General features: G+C 48.2%; 1 protein-coding gene across 3 annotated transcripts in view; it reads left to right on the forward strand.

Annotated features, from left to right (window-relative positions):
- DDX4 (DEAD-box helicase 4) overlaps positions 1 to 27,495 on the forward strand; it is a 46,521-nt gene continuing 19,026 nt past the window's right edge. Inside the window, exons 1-15 of one of the 3 annotated variants that reach the window (XM_029058859.2) lie at positions 8 to 84; positions 2,973 to 3,058; positions 6,661 to 6,724; positions 12,831 to 12,908; positions 14,477 to 14,539; positions 16,972 to 17,055; positions 18,117 to 18,161; positions 18,553 to 18,609; positions 18,870 to 18,965; positions 19,740 to 19,820; positions 22,449 to 22,487; positions 22,714 to 22,761; positions 24,331 to 24,375; positions 25,398 to 25,540; positions 26,543 to 26,695. In XM_029058859.2, the coding sequence (XP_028914692.1) occupies positions 2,987 to 3,058; positions 6,661 to 6,724; positions 12,831 to 12,908; positions 14,477 to 14,539; positions 16,972 to 17,055; positions 18,117 to 18,161; positions 18,553 to 18,609; positions 18,870 to 18,965; positions 19,740 to 19,820; positions 22,449 to 22,487; positions 22,714 to 22,761; positions 24,331 to 24,375; positions 25,398 to 25,540; positions 26,543 to 26,695 (1,068 nt within the window). In that variant the 5' untranslated portion in view covers positions 8 to 84; positions 2,973 to 2,986. 3 annotated transcript variants of the gene reach the window in all.

Consider the following 27,495-nt stretch of genomic DNA (forward strand, 5'->3'; position numbering starts at 1 on the left):
GGGCTCTCAGGCGGTGGGGCGGTGGGGCGGTGGGTCGTGCAGCCGGGGGGCCGAGCGACCCGGGCCTCAGGGAGGACAGGCCAGGTGGGACCCCCATTCCCGCCTCCTCCTCCTCCTCCTCTGCTGTCAGGACGGCCGGGCCGGGCCGGGCCGGGCCGGGCCAACGGGACCCCCCTGGCCATGGCCCCAGAGCCACCGGAAGTGAGGCCTTGCCCACTTGGCCAGCCTCCTTGGCCACTGTGGCCCCATCTTGCCCTCCCTCTTGGCCATCCGTTCATTCAGTAGTATTTATCGAGCGCTTACTAGGTGCGGAGCCCTGGACTGAGCACTTGGAATGGACAGATGGGCGACAGAGAGAGACAGTCCCTGCCCGTTGACGGGCTCACAGTCTAATCGGGGGAAGAGAGAGGCCCGGGTGTCACCGTCCGGCCATCCTCCTTAGCCACCGGGGCCCCATTTTGCCCTCCCACTTGGCCATCCGGCCGTTCTCCTTAGCCACCGTGGCCCCATCTTGTCCCTCTGACAGCCACCGGAAGTGAGGCCTTGCCCACTTGGCCACCGGGACATCCTCCTTAGCCGTCGCGGCCCCGTCTCGCCCTCCCATCTGGCCGCCCGGCCATCCTCCTTAGCCGTCGTGGCCCCGTCTTGCTCTCCAGAGAGCCATCGGAAGTGAGGCCTTACCCACTTGGCCAGCCATCCGGCCTCCTTGGCCGCTGTGGCCCCATCTTGCCCCCACTGAGAGCTCACCTCCTCCAAGAGGCCTTCCCGGCCTGAGCTTCCCCTTTTCCCTCTGCTCCCTCTGCTCCCCCTTCCCCTCCCCTCAGCTAAGCCCCCCTTTTCCCCCCTTTCCCTCTGCTCCTCCCCCTCTCCCTTCCCCTCCCCTCAGCACTGTGCTCAAGCATGGCTCAGTGGCAGGAGTCAGAGGTCATGGGTTCGAATCCCAGCTCTGCCACTTTTCCGTTGGGTGACTGTGGGCGAGTCACTTCACTTCTCTGGGCCCCAGTGACCTCATCTGTAAAATGGGGATTAACCGTGAGCCTCACGTGGGACAACCTGATCACCCCGTATCTACCCCAGCGCTTAGAACAGTGCTCGGCACATAGCGCTTAACAAATGCCAACGTTATAATTATTTGTAGATATTTTTATGACCCTATTTATTTTGTTAACGAGGTGTCCATCCCCTTGATTCTATTTATCATGATTAAGTTATCTTGGTTTTTGTCCGTCTGTCTCCCCCCCACTAGACTGTGAGCCCGTCATTGGGCAGGGACGGTCTCTATCTGTGGCCGAATTGTCCATTCCAAGCGCTTAGTACGGTGCTTTGCACATAGTAAGCGCTCAATAAATGCTATTGAATGAATGAATCTTGTTCACTTTCCATCCCCCAGAATGGAAGCTCCTTTCGGGGCAAGGGCCGTGTCTGCTAATTCTCCTGTTTCGGACGCTCCCAAGCGCTCAGTACGGTGCCCTGCCTAAGCGCTTAAGGCCGTCGATTGGATGGCTAAATTCAATCGTACATATTGAGCGCTTGCTCTGTGCAGAGCACTGTACTGAGCGCTTGGAATGTACCATTCGGCAACAGATAGAGACAATCCCTGCCCAATGACGGGCTCAAATCTGTGGGACTGTCCTCTTCCAAGCGCTTAATACGGCACTCGCCACAGAGCTCTCTCTAAATACCGTTGATGGATGGCTAAATCTGTTGGGATGTTCTTTTCCAAGCGCTTGGTACGATGCTCGGCCCACAGCCTGCGCTGAATACCGTTGATGGGTGGCTAAATCCGCCGGGTTGTACCCTTCCAAGCGCTTAATACGGTACACGGCACAGAGCCCGCACTAAATACCGTTGATGGATGGCTAAATCTGTTGGGTTGTTCTTTTCCAAGCGCTTAGTACAGTACTCCCCACGTACCCCTCTCTAAGTACCGTTGATCGATGGCTAAATCTGTTGGGATGTTCTTTTCCAAGCGCTAAGTACGATGCTCGGCCCTTAGCCTGCCCTGAATACCGTTGATGGGTGGCTGAATCCGCCGGGTTGTACCCTTCCAAGCGCTTAATACGGTACACGGCACAGAGCCCGCACTAAATACCGTTGATGGATGGCTAAATCTGTTGGGTTGCCCTTTTCCAAGCGCTTAATACAGTACTCCCCACATACCCCTCTCTAAATACCGTTGATCGATGGCTAAATCTGTTGGGATGTTCTTTTCCAAGCGGTTAGTACGATGCTCGGCCCATAGCCTGCGCTGAATACCGTTGGTGGGTGGCTAAATCTGCCGGGCTGTCCTCTTCCAAGCACTTAATACGGCACTCGGCACAGAGCCCGCACTAAATAACTTTGACGAATGGCTAAATCTGTTGGGTTGTTCTTCTCCAAGCGCTTAGTACAATGCTTGGCCCATAGCCTGCACTAAATACCGTGGATGGATGACTAAATCTGTTGGGTTGTTCCCTTCCAAGCGCTTAGTACAATGCTCGGCACATAACCTGCACTAAATTCCGTTGATGGATGGCTAAATCTGCTGGGTTGTACTCTTCCGAGGGCTTAGTACAATGCTCGGCACAGAGCCCTCGCCGAATACCATTGAATGATAGCTAAATCTGTTGGGTTGTGCTCTTCCGAGCGCTTAATTGAGTGTTCTGCACGTACCCCTCATTAAATATTGTTGATCGATCGCTAAATCTGTTCCGTTGTACTCTCCCAAGCCTTTGTACGGTGCTCGGCGCGTAATAAGCCTCAATAAATGCCACTCGATTGAGGTCGGGAAGGTGTGAAATTGAGCTCGCAAACCTCCCCAGGCTTAATTTAGGGCTCCTTGAAAGGTCCGGTTCGGGTAGCCACAAGGGCCAAAGGGAAATCAATCTATCAATCAGTCTAGATGATGGATTTGGGATTGGCGTCACTGGGGGGTGTCAGGCTAAAACCAAATTGGGGTCGCTTTAATGGCCGAGTTTTTTATATCGAAGCAGATCTTGGAGCCAAAATGGAGCCGGAAGATTGGGACAGAGAAATCAGTCAACCGCATCCCGCCCCATATGCTGCTTTTGAAAAGGAGGTACGTGCGAGATTATATGGAATTGGGAAAACATAGTGGTTTCCATCCCGGTGGAATCCGGTATGTGTAAATTCAGAACTCGGGCATCTTTTTTCAAAATGCTCTCTTTATTTTTAAATGGGAAAGGGAGTGGCACGTAATTGAGCAGGCCTGTAGAAAATGAGTTATGAAACATACTCAATTCCATATTTTGAAGGAATCTGCCAAAATTGTGACACAAAAGTCATTTACCTCGCAACTCATGCATTTATTAATAAGTGGAGACAAATGAATTATGGCCGTTGGATGTACTTCAGACATCCGGGCGTGGGGGATGAACCAGAAAAACTCTAAAGCGGTCCGTATTGAATCTGCTCACGAAGCAAGCTTATCTTCTTGCAAACAAACCGGGTTCTTGGATTCTGGTGTTGAACTCTTAAATGTGCGGGCAGGGGCTCTCTGTTGTTTTATTTTATTCTCCCGAGCACTTAGTACAGTGCTTCGCACACAGTAAGCGCTCAATAAAAACAAATGCATAAATGAATGAAGAAACTAATGAGAAAGTGACCCCAGATAACCGAAATAGATCAATGGACAAGACTTCCTGTGTGGTTTCCGCTGTCTCAGTTGCACATCTGTTTTACTTTTTTAGCAGGTGTAAGTATTCACTATCTCTAGGGGATTTACAGAGTTTTTGTTTTAGAGGACAGGGGATTGGGGGGGGGGGCGGTCAGCATCTGTTCGAAGATAAAGGATGTCTGAAAACTGAAATCCTGTTTATCAATCAAGGTGGTTTTAATCAATTTTTATATTCTCATTTTGCTTCTGGGCTAAGAGCTAAAGCTAAGCGTTCATTTAAGAGAGAGAGCGATAAGGAAAAACCCCATTCCGTGTAAAATTGAATTCAGTACAATTTGTTCACTATTTTAGGATTCCATACGTTTAGGTTGCGAACTGCTGGGATGCATCGATCGTGTGATCGGGAGCCACAGTAACCCTGGGGAAAGAATAAAGAGCTAGGAGCATCTGAGACGAGGCAGCGTGGCCTGGTGGAAAGAGCGTGGTTCTGGTATCCAGAGGACCTGGATTCTAAACCTGCCTCTGCCACACGTCTGCCCTGTGACCTTGGGCAAGTCGTTTCGCTTCTCTGTGCCTCAGTTGCCCCAACTATAAAATGGGGATTAAATTCTACTCCCTCCTACTTAAACTATGAGCCCCACATAGGACAGGGACTGTATCCAGCCTGATTGATTTGTATCAACCCCAGGGCTGAGAGCCAGTGCTCGGGACACAGCAAGTGTTTAATAAGTACCCTTTTTTTTGAAAAAAAAAAAAAAAAAGACTGAACCTCATTTGGGACAGGAACTGTGCCCAACCTGATTATTTCATATCTACCCCAGTGCTTAGTACGGTACCTGGCACATAGTGAGGACTCAGAGGTCAGGGGTTCTAATCCCTACTCGGCCGCTTGCCAGCTGTGTGACCTAGGGCAAGTCGCTTCACTTCTCTGTGCCTCAGTTACCTCATCTGGAAAATGGGGATTAAGACTGTGAGCCCCGCGTGGGACAACCTGATTACTCTGTATCACCCCCAGCACTTAGAACAGTGCTCTACACATAGTAAGCGCTTAACACATACCAACATTATTATTATTATTCTTTCCTTCATCCTGAAGCAGCTGGTATTAATAATAATAGCAATAATAATAATAGTTATGGTATCTGTTAAGCCCTTAGTATGTGCCAGGCACTGTATTAAGCGCTGGGTTGGATACAAGCAAATCAGGTTGGACACAGTCCCCGGCCCACGTGGGGCTCACAGTCTCCATCCCCATTTTACACATGGGATAACTGAGGCACAGAGAAGTGAAGCGACTTGCCCAAGGTCACAGAGCCGACAAGTGGCGGAGCCGGGATTAGAACCCCGACCTTCTGCCTCGCAGGGCCGTGCTCTATCTACTACGCCATGCTGCTTTTCAAAACGTTGCTACCGGCCATCTGTGTTCAAATTCAGTTTGAAAATTCTAGTAACTCTGCAAAGCTGTTTTTGAAATGTAAATTGGCTATCCTTTTTTTTAAAATTTTAACCTTTTTCTTTCTTGGTTCATTAAGAACTTTGCCTCTTGGTTGTATTGTGGGCTTGGTAGAGTGCTCGGCGCTTAGTACAGTGCCTGGAACATAGTAGGTGAATAACAGATACCATTAAAAAATTAATAAATGGTAGTATAGAGACCAGGAGTGGTATGCGAGGTGACTATAAAGGAGACCAGTGTGAATATGATTTGTACATTCCAAGCGCTTAGTACAGTGCTCTGCACATAGTAGGCGCTCAACAAATACTATCGAATGAATATAAGTAAGTCCTCTAGACTGTAAGCTTTTTGCGGGCCGGGAACGTGTTTGCCAACTCTGTTGAATTGTACTCTCCCAAGCGCTTAGTACAGGGAAGCAGCGTGCCTCAGGTGAAAGAGGCCGGTCTCGAGAGTCAGAGGTCATGGGTTCGAATCCCAGCTCTGCCACTTGTCAGCTGTGTGACTGCGGGCGAGTCACTTCACTTCTCCGGGCCTCAGTTCCCTCATCTGTAAAATGGGGATGAAGACCGTGAGCCTCACATGGGACAACCTGATGACCCTGTATCTACCCCAGCGCTTAGGACAGTGCTCTGCACATAGTGAGCGCTTCACAAATGCCAACACTATTATTATTACAGTGCTCTGCACACAGTAAGTGCTCAGTAAATGTCAGTGATTGATTCTAAAAAAGATGGTGTTGACTGCATCCGCGTAAAGGGTTACTGGATCAAAGACAGGTCAGTAGGGCTCGGTACGACTCCCCAATCTTTACTTCCCGCTGCAACGTGATCGTCGTTTTGAAGTGATAGCACGTAGCCGTGCTCCCCTCAAACCCTGTGCTGGCTACCCATTTCTTTCTACGCTAAGCAGTAATTCATCATGATTATCTTCGAGATTCTCTGCTAACTCTTCACTCACTATTCCCTCTCTTCATTCCTGACCCGTACCTTGCTTTAGATTCTCCTGTCTCTGTTCCCTCATGCTGTGCTTCTGACTTGGAATTCCTCCCCTCCCCATCATCAAAGCCTTCTGAAACTCCACCTCCTCCAACAAGCCCACCTTCGGTGGAAAGAGCCCGGGCTTGGGAGTCAGAGGTCATGGGTTCGAATCCCGGCTCTGCCACTTGTCAGCTGTGTGACTGTGGGCAAGTCACTTCACTTCTCTGTGCCTCAGTGACCTCATCTGTCAAATGGGGATGAAGACTGTGAGCCTCACGTGGGACAATCAGATCACCCTGTATCTCCCCCAGCGCTTAGAACAGTGCTCGGCACATAGTGAGCGCTTAACAAATACCAACATTATTATTATTATTATTATTAAATCAAATTGGTCCACGTTAAATTGCATCCAAGGAAAGAAGGATTTTCTCTCTCTCTCTTTTTTTTCCTTTTTATTTGAGGACAATCCAGTATTGGGAAGAGGGAGGGTGTTGATAGGGAACGGATTGGAATTCCGCCCTGCAACTGCGGCAACGTACAATATTTTTAACTTTTAATATGTAGTATTCTTAACTGTGGCAAGATACTAAGTCTCATCTCTCTCGTTGGGACAGGATTGTCGTTCTTCTGGAGGCAGTGGAGACCCTTTCAACAATGCTCGGAGTATGGATTCGCTAGGTAGGTATAAAAACGGCAACGAGTGACTATTTTAGGTCGGAGATCCCCCCCCCCCGGGAGGAATCAAGCAATCGATCGCATTTATTGAGCGCTTACTGTGTGCAGAGCACCGTACTGAGCACGGCGTACACTCTAACAGACTCGGTAGAAGGAAAGGTTAATCCTTCCGACGGGAGTGAATTCTAGTGAAAGAGGGGTGGGGTTCATGATGGAGCAACCCAAACCCTCCCTATCGTATGCCTTCCCGTGCCACTGCTAACAAGAATCTCTCTCTGTTATGCTCCGTAAAGCTGGTTGAGACATTTAGGTCCATCCAGGTGAGTTACGTGCCACGGAAAGTTTCGACGACTGACCTTGTCTCCCCGCTACTTTTCCTGGCTGCCGTCCCACTCTTCCCCAGTTCACGTGCTTCGTTCATCTCCAGCCAACCCACTCATCTCGCCTCACGCTCAGGTCTCCTGCCACTGGCTTCCTGCTCACTCATCTCCCTCGAGCCTCGGCCTCCCTCCCTCTCCCTCCCTCCCTCCTTTTCTCCCTCCCTCCCTCCCTCCCTCCCTCCCTCCACACATCTGGCAACCACCACGCTCCCCATCTTCAAGGCCCTTCTGAAATCCCATCTCCTCCAGGCCTTCCCTGATTCATCTCTCATTTCCCCCACCCCACTTTCACTTCAACACGTAGGCGTTTCTTTTAAGCCATTGAGGGGGTAGTAGGAAGAGTATTTATTAAGCGCTTACTGTGGGCAGAGCACTGTGCCAAGCACTAGGAGACAATACCCACCGCACTCATGTTCGTATCTTTACGCTCTATATTGTGTCTGTCTCCCCCATTAAATTATAAGGGCCCTGAGGGTAAAGGATCGAAGTTTATGAATTTAGCTGTACTCTCCCGTATGCTCGGTACAGTGCTCTGCACAGAGTACACCCTCAGCGCTCAGACCAGTGCTTGGCACATAGTAAGCGCTTAACCTACGCCATAAAAAATAAACAACGTTGTTTGATTTTTTTATAATGGTATTTAAGCACTTAATATGGGTCAATCACCGTTCAAAACGCTGGGGTAGATACAAGTTAATTAGGTTGGACGCCATCCCCGTCCCGCATGGGGCTCCCGGCTTAAGGCACGAAAAAACTGTGACTTGCCCAAGGTCTCGCAGAGCAAGCATTTGGCGGAGCTGGGAGTGGAAGCCAGGACCCCTGACTCCCAGGCCCACGCTCTTTCCGGTCGGCTCTGCTGCTTCTCCTGCCGACGGGACGAAAGAACGATAGCTTCTTGGCACCACCGGTTTTCATTCCCATTTTTAGAGTTGTCTCAACCGGTGCCGGAAGCCAGCCGGAACGGTCGGGATCTTGGGTGCAGTAGGAGAATCGGTCCCGAAACGGCAGGTCCCGTTCCCCTTCCCCCCAAGGCTCGGGGCTCCCCGGCCTTCTGGCGGGCCCGTGCCCGCTCACCCCACGGGGCGAGGACGGAGAGGGTCAAGAAGCCGCGTGGCTTAGCGGAGAGAGCCACGGCCTGGGAGTCGGAGGACCTGACTTCTAATCCCGGCTCCGCCGTGTGCCTGCCGCGTCACCTTGGGCAAGTCACTTCACTTCTCTGGGCCTCTGTTGCCTCATCTATAAAATGGGATCCAGGACCTGCGATGGCAGTACACTCGGACTGTGAGCCCCGTGTGTGACAGCGACTGTGTCTGACCTGATCATCCTCTATCTTCTCCTGTGCACGGAACGGTGCTTGACACACAGTAAGCGCTTAACAGATGCCATTATTATTATTAGTACTAGTAGTAGTATTTCTAGTTCCAGTAGCCCTCCGCACTCCCTCCACCCCACACGATACCCTTTTGTCGCCAGCTCACCTCCTCCAGGAGGCCTTCCCAGACTGAGCCCCCGTTCCCCTCTGTCCCCCTTCCCTCCCCCCACCCCACCCTCTGCTCTTCCCCCTTCCCCTCCCCTCAGCACTGTGTTCATTTGTATATATTATTTATTACCCTATTTATTTTGTTAATGAGGGGTATATCTCTTTGAGTCTATTTATCTTGATGATATTGTCTTGTTTTGTTTGGTTCTGTTTTCCTTTGCCTTCTGTCTCCCCCGTTTAGGCTGTGAGCCCCTCATTGGGCAGGGATTGTCTCTATCTGCTGCCCAAGTGTACATTCCAAACGCTTAGTACAGTGCTCTGCACATAGTGAGCGCTCGATAAATACTGTTGAATGAGTGAATATTGCCACTCTTCCCCTGCTCTCCCCACTCCCCCGATCTCTGTCATTCTGTTGGGCTTTTTTAACTTTCTGAACTGCTCTCATTGCCCCTAGGTTTTCCCCGTAAGTAATAAGAATTAAATGATTGTGGTCTTTAAGTTATTATTATATGCCAAGCGCCGTGCTAAACTACAGTACAATCAGAACAGACTCAGTACGGGTCCCACACGGGGCTCACAATCTAAAGCGGGAGAAGAGCGGGTAAATTCAATCCCCATTTTACAGGCGAGGAAACTGAAGCCCGGAGAAGGCGAATGGCGGAGCCGAGACGGGAGCACAGATCTGGCGACTCTTAGTCCGTGCTCTCTCTAGGCCACCGTGCTTTTCTTGTAGGTCGCTAACCAACCAGCCATTAATTCATCTTAGCCCTCGGACTTCTTTCCCTGCTAGCTTTTCATTCATTCATTCATTCAATAGTATTTATTGAGCGCTTACTATGTGCAGAGCACTGTACTAAGCGCTTGTGGCGCTGAGTTCTAGCACCGGCCTGCGGGGCTGGAGCTGGTCTCTCAACCCTCTGGCCTAGTGGAAAGAGCGTGGCTCTGGGAGTCAGAAGACTGGGGTTCTGAGCCCTGCCCTGTGACCTTGGGCAAGTCACTTCACTTCTCTGTGGCTCATTTTCGTCATCTGTAAATGGGGAGAACCTGTAGCTCAGATAGGTAGCGGGGCCCGAAAGGGAAGAATATGAGAGTTGGAACCAGTTGCCGGCCCTTCAGTCCTCCAAGGGAGTGATTCATTCATTCATTCATTCAATAGTATTTATTGAGCGCTTACTATGTGCAGAGCACCGTACTTAGCGCTTGGAATGGACAAATCGGCAACAGGTAGAGACAGTCCCTGCCCACTGACAATTGGGGGAGACAGACAAAAACAACAACAATTAATAGAATCAAGGTGATATACATCTCATTAACAAAATAAATAGGGTAATAAAAATATATATACAAATGAGATAAAAAATATATACAAATGAGCAGACGAGCACAGTGCTGAGGGGAGGGGAAAGGAGAGGGGGAGGAGCAGAGGGAAAGGGGGATGACCTCTTTGGAGAACGAATTCATTTTAATATTTCATGGAGAAGGAGCGTGGCCCTGTGGATAGAGTATGGGCCTGGGGGTCAGAAGGACCTGGGTTTTAATCATGACTCTGCTACTTTCTTGCTGTGAACTTGGGCAAGTCACTTAACTTCTCTGGGCCTCAGTCACCTCATCTGTAAACTGGGGATTGAGACTTTGTGGGAGAGGGATTTCGTCCAACCTGATTATCTTTTCTCCACCCCAGCGCTTAGTCCAGTGCCTGGCCCCAAGTAAGAGCTTAACCAGTACCAGAAAAAAAGTACTGGGTGACCACTCCAGATAATTGATATATTTTAGTGTTTTCAATGGAGGGCAGGGATTATGTCTAGCAATAATAATAACTGTGGTATTTGTTAAACTCTTACTGTGTGCCAGGCACTGTACTAAGCACTAGGGTGGATAGAAGCAAATTGGGTCGACATACTCTCTGTCCCACCTGGGGCTCACGGTCTCAATCCCCATTTTACAGATGAAAGAACTGAGGCACAGAGAAGTGAAGTGACCTTCCTAAGGTCACACAGCAGATGTGGCAGAGCTGGGCTTAGAACCCACGACCTTCTGAAGTCCAGGCCCATCCTCTCCCCGCTCCGCCGTGCTGCTTGTACTCTCCCAAATGTTTAGTACAGTGTTCCTCGCACAGTAAACGCTCAATTAATACCAATGATTGACTAAAAGCCCTCTGAAAAACAAATGCCTCAAATTGGTCTGGAAATGTATTGTTTGTCCTCCTACCTCTGCTCATTTCTTGGGTGAGTCCTGGGGGGAAAGTCCCAATGGAAGAAACTTCTGTTGTTTTGCCATTTCTTGTCTAATCTTTTATTTGTTGGGAAAGTATTGCAGCAGCAAGAACTGAGAGGCAGTCTGATCGTCGAGAAAATCGTGTTTTCCTCCTTCGCTGTCACCTGATCACCAGTACAGGTGTTTCTCAAAGGAGAGAAGGGATAGTGGACTGCAGGAAAATAGCCCCTGGGCTTGGGTTTTCCCTTTGGAATGGAGAGACAGACAACCAGTTTTTCTGGTCATTGCTTCCTCTTGTCTTAATCGAAAGTTTATTCAGTTGTAAGGGAAGTCGTTTGGACATTTAGAGAAATGTGCTTTTCTGCGGGAAGCTGCCGGTAAACAGTTTTGGAGATGGCACGCTGGATATATTTTAACACGGGAGAAGCAGCATGGGCCAGTGGGACAGACCACGGTCTGGGAATCCAAAGGTCAAGGGTTCAAATCCTGCCCCTGCCACGTGTCCGCAGTGTGACCTTGGGCAAAGCACTTCACTTCACCGTGCCTCGGTTACCTCATCTGTAAAATGGGGATTGAGACTGTGAGCCCCACGTGGGGCGGGGACTGTGTCCAACCCCATTTGTTTATATCCATCCCAGCGCTAAGAGCGGTGCCTGGCACGTAGTAAGTGCTTAACCGAATACCTTAATTATTAGTATTATTATCAACAGATTTAAAACTGCGAATAGGTGGTATCAAGCAGTTTAGTTAGCATTTAGTGTATGTGGAGCACTGGGCTAATTGCTGGGAAGCATACACTAGAAGTAAATTGGCCAGCCCCGGCCTCCAGGCCTTATCATCTTCTAACCGGTTGGGGAACTCAGTAGTTTGGTTCCCTGGCCCTTCTTAGGCTTGAATAGAAATCCAGAGTTACCCGATTCGGGATCTGGGGAACAAAGGTATTTGCTTTAGACTTGATATTTCTTGGTTTAGGACAGTCAGCTGTCTTACTCTGCCGTTTGGGAGCATGAGAAGCGCTTAGTACGGTGCTCTGCACACAGTAAGCGCTCAATAAATACGGTTGAATGAATGTCCCTCATTGGTCATCATCTCTTTTGCATTAGGGGAAATACTTAGACACAGTTTCCTCTTCCACAGTGGGTTCAGCCTAAGTGGGGGGAAGCGCTTAGTACAGTGCTCTGCCCATAGTAAGTGCTTAATAAATACTATTGAATGAATAAACACTGTGATAAACACCAATATAATAGTAACAGTAGAAAACAAACCAAACAAACAAAAAAACCCCCGTCCCCAGTGCAAGAGAAGTAGAATTAGACAATAGTTTTTTTTCGTTTTTTCTTTTTATGGTACTTATTAAGCACTAGGGTAAATACTAGATGATCAGGTTGGACACAGTCCTTGACCCACATGGGGCTCCCACTCTGCCTTAATCCCCATTTTACAGATGAGGTAACTGAGGCACAGAGAAGTGACCTGCTCAAGGTCACACAGTGGCAGAGCCGGGATTAGAATTCAGTTCCTTCTGACTCCAAGGCCTGTGCTCTATCCACTAGGCCACCCTGCTTCAAAGTGGAAGGGGAAGTCTTTAAGGTCTTAGAGCTTAACAATTTCACAGACTGAATATTTGCATCCTTAATCTTCCTTTACGCTTGATTTTCTTGGCACGCTACTCTTCCTGCCTTCATTTGGTAGGCAGGTTTGTTGAGAGCGCTCAGTAACCTCAAACCCCCAGACTGACATTGATAAAACTAAATATTTCCCAGATTTGATATTGTCGGGTGGTTCGGGTGCGTTTTCCCACCAGTGAAATAGGATATACATGGTAATTTAAAGTAAGGTTTTTTTGAACTATAAACGCTGTCTGTAATTTTTTTATCTTCACTTTTTGTCAGACTGCTGTTCTGTCATGTCTCGTTCTGCAATGTCTCATTTAGTTTACTCCTCCAGATTTTAGAAACATTGAAATCAAATTTCAATGAAAGGAAATTAAAAATGTCAACTAAATATCTCCCCTCTTATATTTTGATCATTTTAGATGTCAATGTTGGGTTTTCCCGAGGAGATCAATTATCACGGAGTGGATTTGGTGCCGGACGGTGTTTGGGGAACAGAGGTATAATCATTTTGGCTCAGTCATTTTTTTAAATTCAGGCAACTTTTTGAGTGAACTCCTTGAGCCGATGCTTCCGAGGGATAGAAGGGTAGATGTGATCCCTGCTCTTAAGAAATTTACAGTCTGGTGGGTGAGACAGATATTAATTACAAATGAAATTATAGCATGTAAGTATAGAGGAAAATATGCCCTATGATGCAGCTACTTTCAATTGACATTGCTTTTAGATCAGGGTGGCATTCTGAATTTTTTATTTAGCATCAGGAGGATCAGTCTTTCAGTATAAATTCCATGGGAAACAGTTAATGTGATATTAAAACGGATAGATTTCAGAATAGAAAATCTGAGGGAAAAGCTTTTCTAGAAGGCAAGGTAATATTAACTAGGCTTGACTGACCTCACTTTTCGTTAATTATAAATATCTGCACACCTCGGGGACTTAATAACGCACCTTGTGCTGCATGGGGTTCTTTAAGAACTTCAAAGTGGGTCAAGAGTAGAAGAAAATGGTATTCTAAGTAATCTAAAAGTTTAAGTGTATTTGGGCTTTTAAAAATATTTTTTGGGGGTGCTGGGTATTCGTTAAGCACTTACTGTGTGTCAAGGACTGTTCTAAGAGCTGGGGACGATACAAGCTAACCAGTCCCTGTCCCACGTGGGGCTCGCGGTCTTAATCCCCATTTTACAGATGAGGTAACCGAGGCCCAGAGAAGCGAAGCGACTTTCCCGAGATCCCACAGCAGACAAGTGACAGATCTGGGATTAGAACCCAGGTCTCCCTGACTCCCAGGCTTGTGCTCTTTCCACTGGGCCATGCTGCTTCTCAGTGCTCAATGTCTGAATGCTCGATCAAAGTTTTGTGTTCTGTATTGTCAGACAAGGTGCTGAAAATAGTAGCTGAATGCCATTTCTCTCCCGGAGGGACGGAAGAGAGTCTGATTTTTCCCAAATTTGGGGGTTTACTTTGGAGCGGGTCTGACCCAGGGGCATTCTGGGCATGGATGGATGGATCTTTCCTGGATGGTGCTTTGAGTTATATCCACCTACTCAGCCCAACCAACTGCCAGTTTTATTTTCCTGCAGCCTGGTGGAGAGGTTGGGTAGCTGACAACACCGACCTCCCCAGCAAAAATACTATCCAAATTGTTCCTAAATTACCCCTAGTCTGTAAAATCATTGTGGGCAGGGATCATGTCTACCTACTCTGCCGAATTGCACCACCCCAAGTGCTTAGAATAGTGCTGTGCACACAGTATGCTCCCTGTCTACCCCCCCCTCCCGCCGACTGTGAGCTCGTTGTGGGCAGGGATTGTCGCTCTTTATTGCTGTATTGTACTTTCCCAAGCGCTTAGTACAGTGCTCTGCACACAGGGCTTAATAAATGCGAATGAATGAATGGATACCTTTAATTAATTGATTGATTCAGTTTGCTCAGAATTATTAGAATAGCAAATCATAAACCCACCTTACAAAGTGGAAGCTGTGTAAACAGGAAAGTCCTAAATAGCTTTCTGCTGCATCGATTTCCATTTATTTTGATAAAGCGATTTGGTGTAATACTTATTTAGGGAACTCCGGATTTGGAAAGAGCACTTCTTGGGAACCGGGAACTTCAGATCATGGAAGAGAAGGTAGAGTCCACCTTTCTGTATGACAGTCTCGAGACGTGGCTTTACGATTTTAGAACGTCCTCGCGAGTAGAAATCGACAGTTGGAACGACTCCTGAAAATGTACTGGCTTGGCAGAATACGCCTTGGCTTGGCTCACTGGCTTAAACCACCCTTAAGGACCGTGGCAAGGGTCTTAATGATGAGAATTTTCTCTTGCTCCTCTTTCCCCTCGCCCTCCTTGCCAGAATCATTTCATTCTGCCACAGCTACGTATGTGTGATGGGGGCGGAAGGATGTAATTCCATAGTTGCTCATCCCCGATTTCCAGGAGATGCTCATACTAAGCCGCTCCCTGGAAAAAGCTGGGGAAGCCCTTATTTCCAGATCCCCTCCGGGCCCCGAGACATCCAAGTGTCTCTCCAACCCCAGGTGCCAAAGGAATAAAGTCGACTTCATCTACTTGGTCGGAAGTCTTTTCCAGTGAGGAGCCCCACTTCTCCGGTTATAGTCTCACGTTCTCAGATGGAAAAAGGTTGGCAGCCGAGTTGCCTAGGTGGTGGTTTAAAGCAAGGCTCCCTCTCGGAGGTGAACGCGACTTCGGTTCACTTGTTAACGTAGGGCCATGGGACCAGTAGCCCATCCGGCCCCAAATTGGCCTCCGGCAGCCACGCCAAAGAAACCATGGAGGAGGAGGGCGCTAATCGTGTCCCTTGTCGTCCGTCCTATGAATGGTGTGCCGTATAACGGCCCTAACTCCTTCCTTTTAACCATCGTGGACGCATAGGATCCCCGGAATGACATCGATGATGCCTTAGTGGTGGTGGAGTCGCTTGTTATTGGGGCCAACCGCCTCCCCTCCCCATCGCCCAGGACCCCCTCTCCCGGCCTGTGCCCGCCGGATCCCACTTGTCAGCTGTGTGACTAGGCAAGTCACGTATCTTCTCTGTGCCTCAGTTCCCTCATCTGTAAAATGGGGATGAAGACTGTGAGCCTCACGTGGGACAACCCGATTACCCTGTATCTCCCCCAGCGCTTAGAACAGTGCTCTGCACATAGTAAGCGCTTAACAAATACCACCCAGACAGACTGTCCTCCGCCCCTCTCTGCAACGGCTGAACAAAACAACCGGCAGCCGCAGCCCCGCCTCCCTTCTCTGTCAGTCCTCTAGACTATTAGCTCGTTGCGGGCAGTGGATGTGTCTGCTTATTGTTTTACCGTACTGTCCCAAGCGCTTAGTACAGTGCTCTGCACAGAGTAAGCGCTCAATAAGTGGGACTGAATGAATGAATGTCACCGGCGGTCCCTGCTCCTGACGTGCTTTGCGCACGCCAGCCCGTGGGGATCAAAGCGGCTGCTGGACTCTGTCAGTCGTTTATATTGATTGAGCACTTAACTGTTCATTCAGTAGTATTTATTGAGCGCTTACTATGTGCAGGGCACTGTACTAAGTGCTTGGGGGAGTGCAGTAGAACAATAAACAGACACATTCCTCATCATCTCCCCCCTTCTTGGGAACTGGCGCCGACTCCCTCCTCCGCACCAAGGTGGAGACGCCATCCTGACCCGCCTCACACCGCCCCAGCGGGAAGGAGAACAGGAGCCGCCCCGTGAGGCCTTTCATTCCTTCGTTCATTCAGTCGTATTTATTGAGCGCTCCGCAACGTCGGGCAGGTTGGTTGCTGGGGCTACGGCTGGGCCTGGGCCTCGGAGCCCCAAAGAGCCCAACCTTCTGCTCTTCTAGCCACAGCAGTCTTCGGACTGTTGGTTTTGATTTGGCGTAATTGCCCTCGGCTTTTATGTTGTCCCTTCCGAGAGGTCTGTCTCTAGGCCCTTCTACCCGATTTTACGTTCATAAATCGGGAGCCCGTGGGGTGGCGGGCGCAGCAGACAACGTCTAGCCCCCACCTTTGGAGTCTCTCCCAGCGTTCAGTCCAGTGCTCTCCACGCTGTAAGTGCTTATAAAGACTATTAACTGCTTATAAAGACTATTATTACGACTAGTAATGGGGGTGCACGTGGCCTGTCGGATAGAGCCCGGGCCTGGGAGTCAGAAGGACCCGGGTTCTAGGTCTGCCACTTGTCTTCTGTGTGGGGCAAGTCACTTCACCTCTCCCTGCCTCAGTTCCCTCAGCTGTAAAATGGGGATTAAGACCGTGAGCCCTATGTGGGACAGGGACTGTGTCCAACCTGAATAGCTTGTATCTACCTGCGCTTAGTACAGTGTCTGGCATATAATAAGCACTTAACAATTACTATGTATTATTATTATTACCTCCAAGCACTTAGTTTTTTGTACACAATAATCGCTCAATAAACGTGACTGAAGTGAATGAGTGGAAGGTCTTTTTTTCCATGAGGGGAGAAAAAAGAGGTTAATTAAATTTGCGGTGATTCGACACTAGAGATTTTATTATGCAGCACCTCGCCTGTAACGTACCTGATATGCTTTCAGACTCCAGTGATGAATATAGCAGAAGAGGGAATCAGCCCACGACTGATGGTGGGCTCGGAACGGGAAAGGGCTTTGGAAGCCGAGGTAATGAGCGTCTTGACTCGTTTGTTGGGAAAAGCGGGATGAAAGGAAACATTTTATTAACACCTGGGTGTCGAGTTGGTAGTCTGGTGTGTTGTAGATACGATTGGCCTCTGCTCACCTCCTGTATAAATGGTGGTTTATGAAGCCCTTTCTATCGCTATTATACCTCCCTCTTGGATTCCCTAGCGCACTGCGCCCACTGATCATTCCGCCTCAGGAGACAGACAAGGCTGTCCACTTTATCGGCAAGGAAGAGGCCATTAATCAGTGCAATTCCCCACCTTCAAGGCAGTCTGAGGAATCTACCACCTCCTAGGAAGTATTACCGATAAATCTCCACTTCCCCAGTAGCATTCTCACATTAGCCTCCTCAGCATTCCTGTTAATTGGTGCTTTTATTTTATCAGTTGCCTACTGGTGTCCATTTTTTTTTTAACCCAGTAAGTGCTCAATAAATACCATTGATTGATTAGTCTGGGTTTTCACTCTTGTTCCCATTGTATATTCATTCATTCAATAGTATTTATTGAGCACTCAGTATGTGCAGAGCACCGTACTAAGCGCTTGGAATGGACAATTCGGCAACAGATAGAGACAATCCCTGCCCATTGACGGGCTCACGGTCTAATCGGGGGAGACAGATGGGCAAAAACAATAGCAATAGATAGAATCAAGGGGATGTGCATATTAACAAAATAAGGTAATAAAAATCTATACAAATGTGCAGACGAGCACAGTGCTGAGGGGAGGGGAAGGGAGAGAGGGAGGAGCAGAGGGAAAGGGGGAGAAAGGGGATTTAGCTGAGGGGAGGCGAGGGGGTATAAGAACTGCCTTTGTCTGTCCTCTCTCCCTCCCTCCCTCCCTCCCTCCCTCCCTTCCCTGTGGAGATCAATCCTGTGTTCCCAACTGCCAAGTAGATACTAATCATCAATCAATCAGTGCTATTTGTTGAGCTCTGAGGACGATGACATCGATAATTGCAGGAATGTAGAGTGGATCTCAATAAAAGGCAACGGACGTGTTTCTGTAGATGTAATCTAACTTCACATTCCTCCGCTTAGGTTTTTCAGGTAATAAGTTTGAAGAAAATGATTGTTTTTGGAAAGGTAAGTAAAAACTTCTCATTTAATCAACCGCATTGAATGACACCGAAATGCCTCCTGAAATGAAGTTCTCAGTTAAGCAGTCAAGGGCTTGCATTTTCTGAAACGTTTTAAAAATGGAATGCTGGAGCCCTTTTAATCTCGGGGAAAGTGATCGTACGCATTAAGTGCTTTCAGTAGGCAACTGTTGATCTGTGTTTTTCTTGACTCCCGTCCGTCAGCTCTTTCAAAATCCGTTTAAAGCATTAAATTTTCAATGGAGAAGTTGATGATTTTGCTGTAGTTGGCTAAAGCTTTCGTGGGATGTCCCCATTTGTCAGTACACTCGTTGCTTTCATATACTGTTTTTCACAAGAATTAGACACATTACTTATTTCTGTGCATTTTCCATAAGAATCTCTTGACCAGGAAGACAACCGGAGGGGTAACCCAGGGTTTTCCAGGAGAGGAGGTAAGGACGTGTTTGCTCATTTAGTATTTAGGATGCCCTTCCTTAAAACACTTAGCAGTTATGTTTACATCGATCACTCTTAATCTGGGTCTTAAGTGGTGTCTGGGTCTTTAATGGTATCAATATTAGAAATAAATTCAGTGCGAGGTAAATTAAGATATTTTCACCTCTTTTTTTTTTCATTTGTGGTTCACTGTATGCGACTTCTTCAAGCTCACGAACTCAAGTTCCAACTTCTTTTTTTTTTTTAAATGCCGTAGGTTTTCAAGAAGGTGATGTGGAAAGCACAAAGTCACCCAGAAGAGGTGGTAGAGGTGGCTTTCGAGATGCCCCGCGAGGATTTGGCCTAACTCAGAGTTAGTAACTAGCTCCAAGCAGCCTGCGTCCCTTAAGCGCGGGCCATTCTCCCAAGCTGCCCCTTTCCCACGTGCTGAACTTGGAGTGTGAGGTCTTTGTGGGCAGGGAACGTGCCCACTCCTCTGTTGTATTCTACTCTCATTCATTCATTTATTCAATAGTATTTATTGAGCGCTTACTATGTGCAGAGCACTGTACTAAGCGCTTGGAAGGTACAAATCGGTAACAGATAGAGACGGTCCCTGCCCTTTGACGGGCTCACGGTCTAATCGGGGGAGACGGACGGACGAGAACAATAGCAGTAAAAGAACAGTAGCAATAAAAGCCAAAATAAGCATTAGCGGAATCCTGCCGGCCCTTTGGGTCGGGCAGACAGCTATGCCTCCGTCTCCTACTCCCTCTTTTGGAATCGGATGGGGGACGGAAGAGGTTTGGGGGTGTTTTTTTGGTCCCCAGATGGTTTATTGGCCCCGTTCTTCCAGAGAGGCAACGGAGTCTAGTGGAAAGAACCCGGGCCTGGGAGGCAGGCCCTGCCGCTTGCCTGCTTTGCGACCTTGGGCGAGTCAGTTCACTTCTCTGGGCCTCGGTTTCCTCCTCCGTAAAATGGACATTCGACACCTGTTCTTCCTCCCCGCTCTGACTGTGAGCCCCACAGGGGAAGGGGACGGCGCTCCATCTGACTGCAGTGTATACGTGCCGGCGTTTTCGCTCCCGTGTCGGCGTGAAAAGTCGGTCACCTGAGAGTGACCGCCTGCCTTCTCCCTCCGTCCTAGGTCACGAGAGGGAACCGGAGGACAGCGTGCGAGGTTCTGGAATGTTAGGTGTCAGAAAGACGGGGTTTGCCGATCAACCTGGTGAGTGGGGAATTTTCTGTAAAATATTAAATGGATGGAAATCTGGCCGCCGCCTTAATCTTAATATTTTGCTCTGTCCCGGTTCTGTCTCACTTTCATTCATTCGGTCGTATTTATTGAGCGCTTACCGTGTGCAGAGCGTTGTACTGAGTCTCTCTTGGCTGGCGGTTGGTTCTCGTCTCTTAGCGAGCTCGAGATGGTGGTTAATCTTCGCTGAGCTTTAGCGACGTTGGGAAGGGAGACTCGGTCCTTAGATTTTCTGTGTTATATTCCTTTCGCACAAGGTTTTCGCTTGTGCTCCACTATCTGTCAGAGAGTTGGTTTCAGGGTGTGACACTCCATTCCTTTCATTCAGGTTTTTCACTTGTGCCTCATCGTCTGTCAGATGCGAGTTGGTTTCAGGATGTGATTTAAGGTTGGCTGCGATACTTGGGAAAAAAGCGTTTGCAGGCTGCTGGAGACCTGACAGTTTTGGGTTTGGATATTGAGGTTTTTTTGAAGGGTTTGACGATGTGTAATCTGTGGGCTCAGTCAGTCGTATTTATTGACTAACCGTGGGCGGAACACTGTGCCACGCGCTTGGGAGATTACAATACAACCGAGTCGGTGGACACATCCTCTGCCCGCTTACAGTCTAGGGGGATCATCGGCTTTAACTTTTTCCTTTTGGTTCAAATCTCAAAAATCGAAAGTTTATTTTTGCTTTATTCTTTGGTTTCCGTTCACGACCCCGGGCACAGTAAGTCATTCTTCGGCTAAAACGTAGAATTCCTTTCCAGGCAAGGAGGCAAGTCCCTTAACATCCTAGCACTGGATTGGATGTTGGGTGGGTGTGGGAGAGGTAGACGACGGGCCCTTGATCAGAAACCAAGAGCGACAGGGGAAAGGAGGAGGAAGGTTGGGGAGCGAAGCCCCCGGGTGTTGCCGGGCCCAGGCCTCTGACCCCAGTAGTCAGGGTTGGGGGCGTGCAGACCGCGGAGCCCCCCGGGGCCGTACGCTTGGGGCAAATTCGCCTGCCCGCCTTGGGCTGTTGAGTCTCAGTGAGGAAGCCCTGCACCGGAATATCCTCCGTGACAGGTCAGACCTTTGGATTCCATTTTGGAGGCGGGCTGTAGAAATAGAAATACAGAAAAATAAATTATGGTACTTGTTAAGCGAGAAGCAGCGTGGCTCAGTGGAAAGAGCCCGGGCTTGGGAGTCGGACGTCATGGGTTCGAATCCCGACTCTGCCACTTGTCAGCTGTGTTTGACTGTGGGCAAGTCACTTCACTTCTCTGTGCCTCAGTTCTCTCATCTGTAAAATGGGGATGAAGACTGTGAGCCTCACGTGAGGGACAACCTCATTCCCCTGTATCTATCCCAGCGCTTAAAACAGTGCTCTGCACTTAGTAAGCGCTTAACAAATACCAACATTATTATTATCTACTATGTGCCAAGCACTGTTCTAAGCCCTGGGGTAGATACAGGTTAATCAGGTTGGACACAGTCCCTGTCCCACTTGGAGCAGATGGGGGAACTGAGGAGTAAAGTGACTTGCCCCGGGTCACAGAGAAGACAAGGGGAGGAGTTGGGATTAGAACCCAGGTCTTTCTGAGTCCCAGGCCTGGGGTCTATCCGCCAAGTCACGCTGCTCTCCTCTTACAGACATACAGTTGAAGCTATTCGCCCCACGGCATTTGACATTTGATGTGAGCCCCACCCAACCCCACAGTGCTTATGCCCCTATCTTTAAATGATCTATTTATTATACGTTGTTATATTAATGTCTGTCTCCCGCTCTAGACTATAAGCTCTTTATGGTCAGGGAAGGTACCCACTAATTCTGTTGCACTGTACTCTCCCAAGCGCGAAATCCGGGGCCCTGCCCATAGTAAGCGCTCAATAAATATCACCGATCGATTGACTCCAGGGGTCGCCACGAGGCTCGTCCTCCGTGTCAGACCGCGGGAGTCTGCTGACGTCCTGCAGAGGTAGCGACGGTGGTGAGACATCGCCGTCATTTTGCTCGGGGGCCTCGTGGTCTGTGAGGACTAGGGTGGCCTGAAACCCAAGCCCTACTAGGTGGCAGAGAAACCTTTCGGAACCCCATCTGCTGCCTCCCCGTGGGATTTGAGGGTTGGGGGTCGTCGCTCATCGCGGGGTGCTTTCCACGTATACCCCTGCTAAGGCAACTGTACTTTTTTATGGTACTTGGACTCCCGTGTCAATCCCAGACCTAAAAATATTCCTGTTTTGGCTCTAAGGGGAGAAGTTTATATTGGAAGCAGAAGAATGATGATATTCACACAGGATGAGCAAACACTGGCAACTAACGCTAGTTACCCAAGTAAAGCCAACTTTTTAGAGCGGAGAGAAGGGAAATGTCCTCTGGGGGGGAAAAAAGACATCTGTTCTCCATTTATCATGCAAATGTATTAACGCAATCAATTTTACAATGACCTGGCAGCATTAGAACGGACACTTAAATTAACTTAAGGTTTTTCTCGTTACTTTCACTCGCAATTGGATTTAGAACTTTTTAAAAGCACAGATTTTTTCGGCGGGGGGCAATGATATGGATCTTTCCATTGAAAGATTGTTGAGGCAGATACTATTTTACAATTGGAAATTCTTCCAAATGTCTTTCAGCCGGTGACTTCTCTCGAGGCAGAGGTTTCGGTCGACGAGGTGAGAGGTTCTTTGCTTACCACAACCGGGAAAGTGACTCGCACAACTCTAGGAATTTAAGAGAATCAGTCGGTGGCTTTATTCAGCTTGTTTATGTTAGGTGTATCTGTGGGAATAGGTTGAAGTTTTAGAATGTAAAGAAATGGAAAGAATCTTGATTAAAGAAGTCTTTTATCCTCGTATAATGTTGAACTAGCTCCCTTTGTAACTGAGAACTGTTTTCCAGGTGGTTACAAAGGAGCCAATGAAGAAATAATGGCAGATTCCGAAAAGAGTAAGCTCTTAAATTTATGTGCTTGCCTGGATTTTGTTTTTCGGGAGGGGAAACAGTTGTCATCATCAACAGCGTTTTGAGTGTGTATGTGTGGTTTATTAATAATAATGATAATAATGGTATTTAAGCGCTTGATATGTGTCAAGCACTGGGGTAGACACAAGCTAATCAGGTTGGTCCCAGTCCCTGTCCCACATGGGGCTCACAGTCTTAATCCCTATTTTACAGCTGAGGGAATCGAGGCACAGAGAAGTGAAGTGACTTGCCTAAGGTCACACAGCAGACAAGTGGCAGAGTCAGGATTAGAACCCAGGTCCTTCTGACTCCAAGGCCCGTGTTCTGTCCACTAGGCCGTGCTGCTTCTCGAGCGGTTAGGTCTGGGGGTCGGGAGACCTGGAGTCACTTAATTCCAGGCCTGCCACCGGCTTCCTGTGGCAGATCTGGGGCAGGTCAGTCGGCCTCTCCGCTTCAGTTTCCTCCTCTGTAAAATGGAGGCGGTAACATCCGTCACGTGGATACCGTGAGGAAAAAAACACAAATTGATGGGAAAGTTCTGTGGATAAAAAGTGCTAGAGAAATGTAGGATATTATGAGAATAGTAGAAACAGAGAACACTTCCAGGTGTTTTTCAAGGGATCTCCAAGCTATTGGGGACAGGCAGACCCCAAATTATCTAAGATTAAGGGGAGGAGGGAAGAGAAAGAGTGTCTAGTGGTGTTAAGACCAGAGGTAGTCCCCAAGCAGTAGCTGTTTGGGTGGAGAAGAAGGGGATCCAGGCGATTTTGTGTAGGGCTCCCCGTGGGATTTGACTGTTGATTGAATTTGAGATTTGAAAGCGGGGAGTCCAGGATTACAGAGAGGGTGTGGGCTCAGGGGACAGGGAGGAGGACGATGTTCTTGACCGACGTAGCAAAGTTTAGGAGGAGTAGATTTTAAGAGGGAAGATGAGTGACTTGATTCTTAGACTTATTAAGACGAGAGTTTGAATAACCTGGATGGGGGCTGAGGAGAGTGGGACTGTGAAATACCGTGGAGGAGAAACCAGCGGGACTGAGCGACAGACTGAACGGGAGAGTTCAACGAAAGCAAGGAGTCCCTGATGGTTGACCAAAGTCGTGAGCTTCCCGGATGGGAAAGATGATGGTCGGGTTGACGATGGGAAAATGAGGAGGAGGAATGGGTTTAGGAAAGACGATGAATAGCTCCGTGTTAGCCATTGTCATTTTAAGGGAGCGGTGGAGTATCCGTGGGGATATTCAAAATTTACTCCAGTTCGGGAGCGTAGTATTCCTATTCTAATGGCAGGATGAGATGTGATGTCCCGGCGGTAGGAGGGCTTGTGAGATTGCAGGGTAGGGGCGAGATCAGGGCCGGGGAGGTAGATTGGGAAGCGGAACGTGTAGCCGAAGCCGTGAGAGATGAGTGAGCGAGTGTAAAGTGGGAAGACCCTCGTGGGACTCCCAGAGTAGGGGAGTGATCTTAGTCAGATTTTAGAAACATGCGATCTTTAGTACTTCTTTCTGAGTAGCGACGTCGTGGCTTCGCACTTATGCTCTGTTCCTCTTCTAGATCCTGGGAAACCAGAAGCCGAAGCGGAAAGTGGTGACGCGACAGGTATGCTGATTCCATTTTGCATATTTTCTTCACCTCCAGTTTTGCCAAACTGCTTGTTTTCATTATGCCTTTTGGCTAGAACATCGTTAGGGAACCAAGAAATGGCGTGCGCCTCTCTGGCTAAAGCGGGCCGTGACGTCAGAAGAAACGGCGCACGTGCACGTGGGTGGCATCGGGATGGGAAATACCACAGCGGAATCTTTTCTTAAAGCGGGGTTTCGAAGTAGGCAGCCTTGCAGGAGGAAGGGGGTTACTTGGCTTCCGAGGCTATAGTCTTACCCAGTTGGGTGGTTTGAAAGTCGTTGAGAGACTGTAAGCTTGTCGTGGACAGGGAACGTCTACCAACTCTGTTGTGCTCTCCTATTATAGTACAGTGCTCTGCGCACAGTAAGTGCTCAGTAAATATGATTCATTGACAGTGACTCCCCCCCCCATTCCAAGTCTTACTGAAGGCCTGTCTCCTCCAAGAGGCCTTCCCTGACTAAGCCTCTGTTTCCTCTTCTCCTTCTCCCTTCTGCGTCGCCCTGACTTGCTCCCTTTGTTCAACCTCCTCCTCCCAGCCCCACCACACTTACGGACAGATCTGTAATTAATTAATTTATATTAACGTCTGCCTCCCCCACCCTCCCAGAATGTAAGCTCATTGTGGGAAGGAAATGTCTATTTATTGTTGTAGTGTACTCTCCCAAATGTGTACTGCAGTCCTGCGCATACAGTAAGCGCCCAATAAATATGATTGAATGAGTGAAAAATTCGCGTAACGATGATGATGGTATTTGTTAAGCGCTTACTATGTGCCAAGCACTGTTCTTAGCACTGAGTTTCTCTCCCTTTCTCTCTCTCTCTCCCCCTCCCTTGGCTCTTTTTGTCTATCGAGCATTTTCCTTCGGAATCTGATCGAGCCCTTGAAACCGTATGATTATTTAGCAAATACTTGCAGCGATAAGTGACCGACTCCTAGAAATGGTCTCGAGATAAAATCGCTATTCCTCAAGTATCTAATCTCTGTCCCTTTTTTCAAGGTCCAAAGGTGACCTACATACCCCCACCGCCACCAGAAGACGAGGCGTCCATCTTCGCACATTACCAGACAGGCATCAACTTCGACAAATATGACACAATTCTTGTGGAAGTATCGGGACGTGACGTTCCACCAGCTATTCCGGTCAGTAGAATACCGTAATGGAGGGGGGAGTTTCTCTTTTGAGTAGTTCTGGGAAATGTCGTTAGTAAAATGCATTCCTTAGAATTCAAGTGTGGGAGATCGTTTCCGTTCCCATTCGACTCCTTCGTCACCCTTGAGCGTCAGGTTTTGGAAACCGATTAGGGGAGATACGGCATTTTAGAAGTGGTGAGAAGTAACTGGATCGTAGTTTGGGAATCTTTGAAAGAAAAAAATAGTCCGTATTTGAAACTAAAGCTAGTCCGCTCTGAGTCATTTGTGCATCGTTCAAAAATTTACGTTCCCCAGAGGTTTAACGGCTATTGTTGGAATCTCTCAGGGAAATTGGACACAGCCGAACCGTAACGGAAACACACTTGCAATAAAGAACCTGAGTTCTAATCCCAGTTCCATCATGTGCCTGCTGTATGATCTTGAGCAAGTCGCTTAACTTCTCTGTGCCTCAGTCACCTCATCTGTAAAATGGGAATTAGGCTATGAGCCCCGTGTGGGACAAGGGACTGCGTCCAACCTGATTAACTTGTATCTACCCTAGCGCTTAGTATAGAGAAGCAGCGTGGCTTAGGGGTTAGAGCACGGGCCTGGGAGTCAGAAGGTCCTGGGGCTCTAATACCGGCTCTGTCACGAGTCTACTGTGTGGCCTTGGGCAAGTCACCTCACATCTCTGAGCCTCAGTTACCTCATCCGTAAAATGGGGATTAAGAATGTGAGCCCTATGGGGGGCAGGGACTCGGTCCAACCTGATTAACTGGTATCTACCCCAGAGCTTAGAAGAGCGTTTGGCACGTAGTATGCGCTTAACAAGTGCCGTGAAAAAAAAATAAGGGACACACAGTTGCAGTAGAGTTAATCTGGATCCACGGATTAGCTTCTGAGTGGGAATCTGTGGGCCAGGTTGTCTGGGTTGGCTGGAAAATCATAGGCAATTGCAGTACGTCTCAAAGATATCAAGAATTAAGGAGTATAATCACTGTTTTTTCATAGACATTTGAAGAGGCCAACCTCTGTCAGACACTAATTAATAATATTGCCAAAGCTGGATATTCCAAACTTACTCCAGTGCAGAAGTATAGTATTCCTATCATCCTAGCAGGAAGAGATTTGATGGCTTGTGCCCAGACGGGGTCTGGAAAGACTGTAAGTGTGTGTGTTGGGAGTGGGGAGGGGAGGTGTGTGTTGGAAACTGTGGGGAAAGAGTTTGTCGTGGGTTCTCTTTTGGAGAGATGGGAGATCTCTCGATATCCCCGTGAGAAGTAGCGGGGCCTAGGGGGAAGAGCAAGGACCCAGGAAGCAGAGGACCTGGATTTTAATCCCGGCTCTGCCTCGGGGCTACTGGGTGACCTTGGACGAGTCACCCCACTTCTCTGGGCCTCAGTACTCTCATCTACAAAATAGGGGTTCAATACCTGTTTTCCCTCCTACTTAGTCTTTATCTTGTATCTCCTCCAGCGCTTCGTTCAGTGCTCGGCACACAGTGAGTGCTTAACAGATAGCGTTATTATTATTATGATTATTGTTGTTATTATCTTTATAGAACAGCTTACCCAAGAAGTAGGAAATTGATTACCTTTTCTGCTTCCTTTATATGCTGACCACTTTAAGAGGTCCGTGGCCGTTTTTTTTTTTTTTTTTTCCACAACGTTACCCAGTATTAGGGAGAACTGATTCTTCAGTGCTTTATCTGTGAGGCACAGTTGATGTTGGAATATAAAACTGATACTTTCATAATAACCTCAAAGAGTTTCTTAGCAAACTTGCAGGCCTTCTGAGGTGCCTGGCTTGTAGCAAACCAACACGAATGCCTCTTAGAGCAGATTTAACGGTTATCTCCCATTTGACCTAATCCGAATGCCTAATCACTACAGGTATTTTTTAAGAACTCAAATAACATTTTGAGGCAGGATAGATGGGAAGACTTACAACGATGTCCTTTATAA

This window comes from Ornithorhynchus anatinus, chromosome 1, assembly GCF_004115215.2.
Source record: "Ornithorhynchus anatinus isolate Pmale09 chromosome 1, mOrnAna1.pri.v4, whole genome shotgun sequence".
Classification (NCBI taxonomy): Eukaryota; Metazoa; Chordata; class Mammalia; order Monotremata; family Ornithorhynchidae; genus Ornithorhynchus; species Ornithorhynchus anatinus.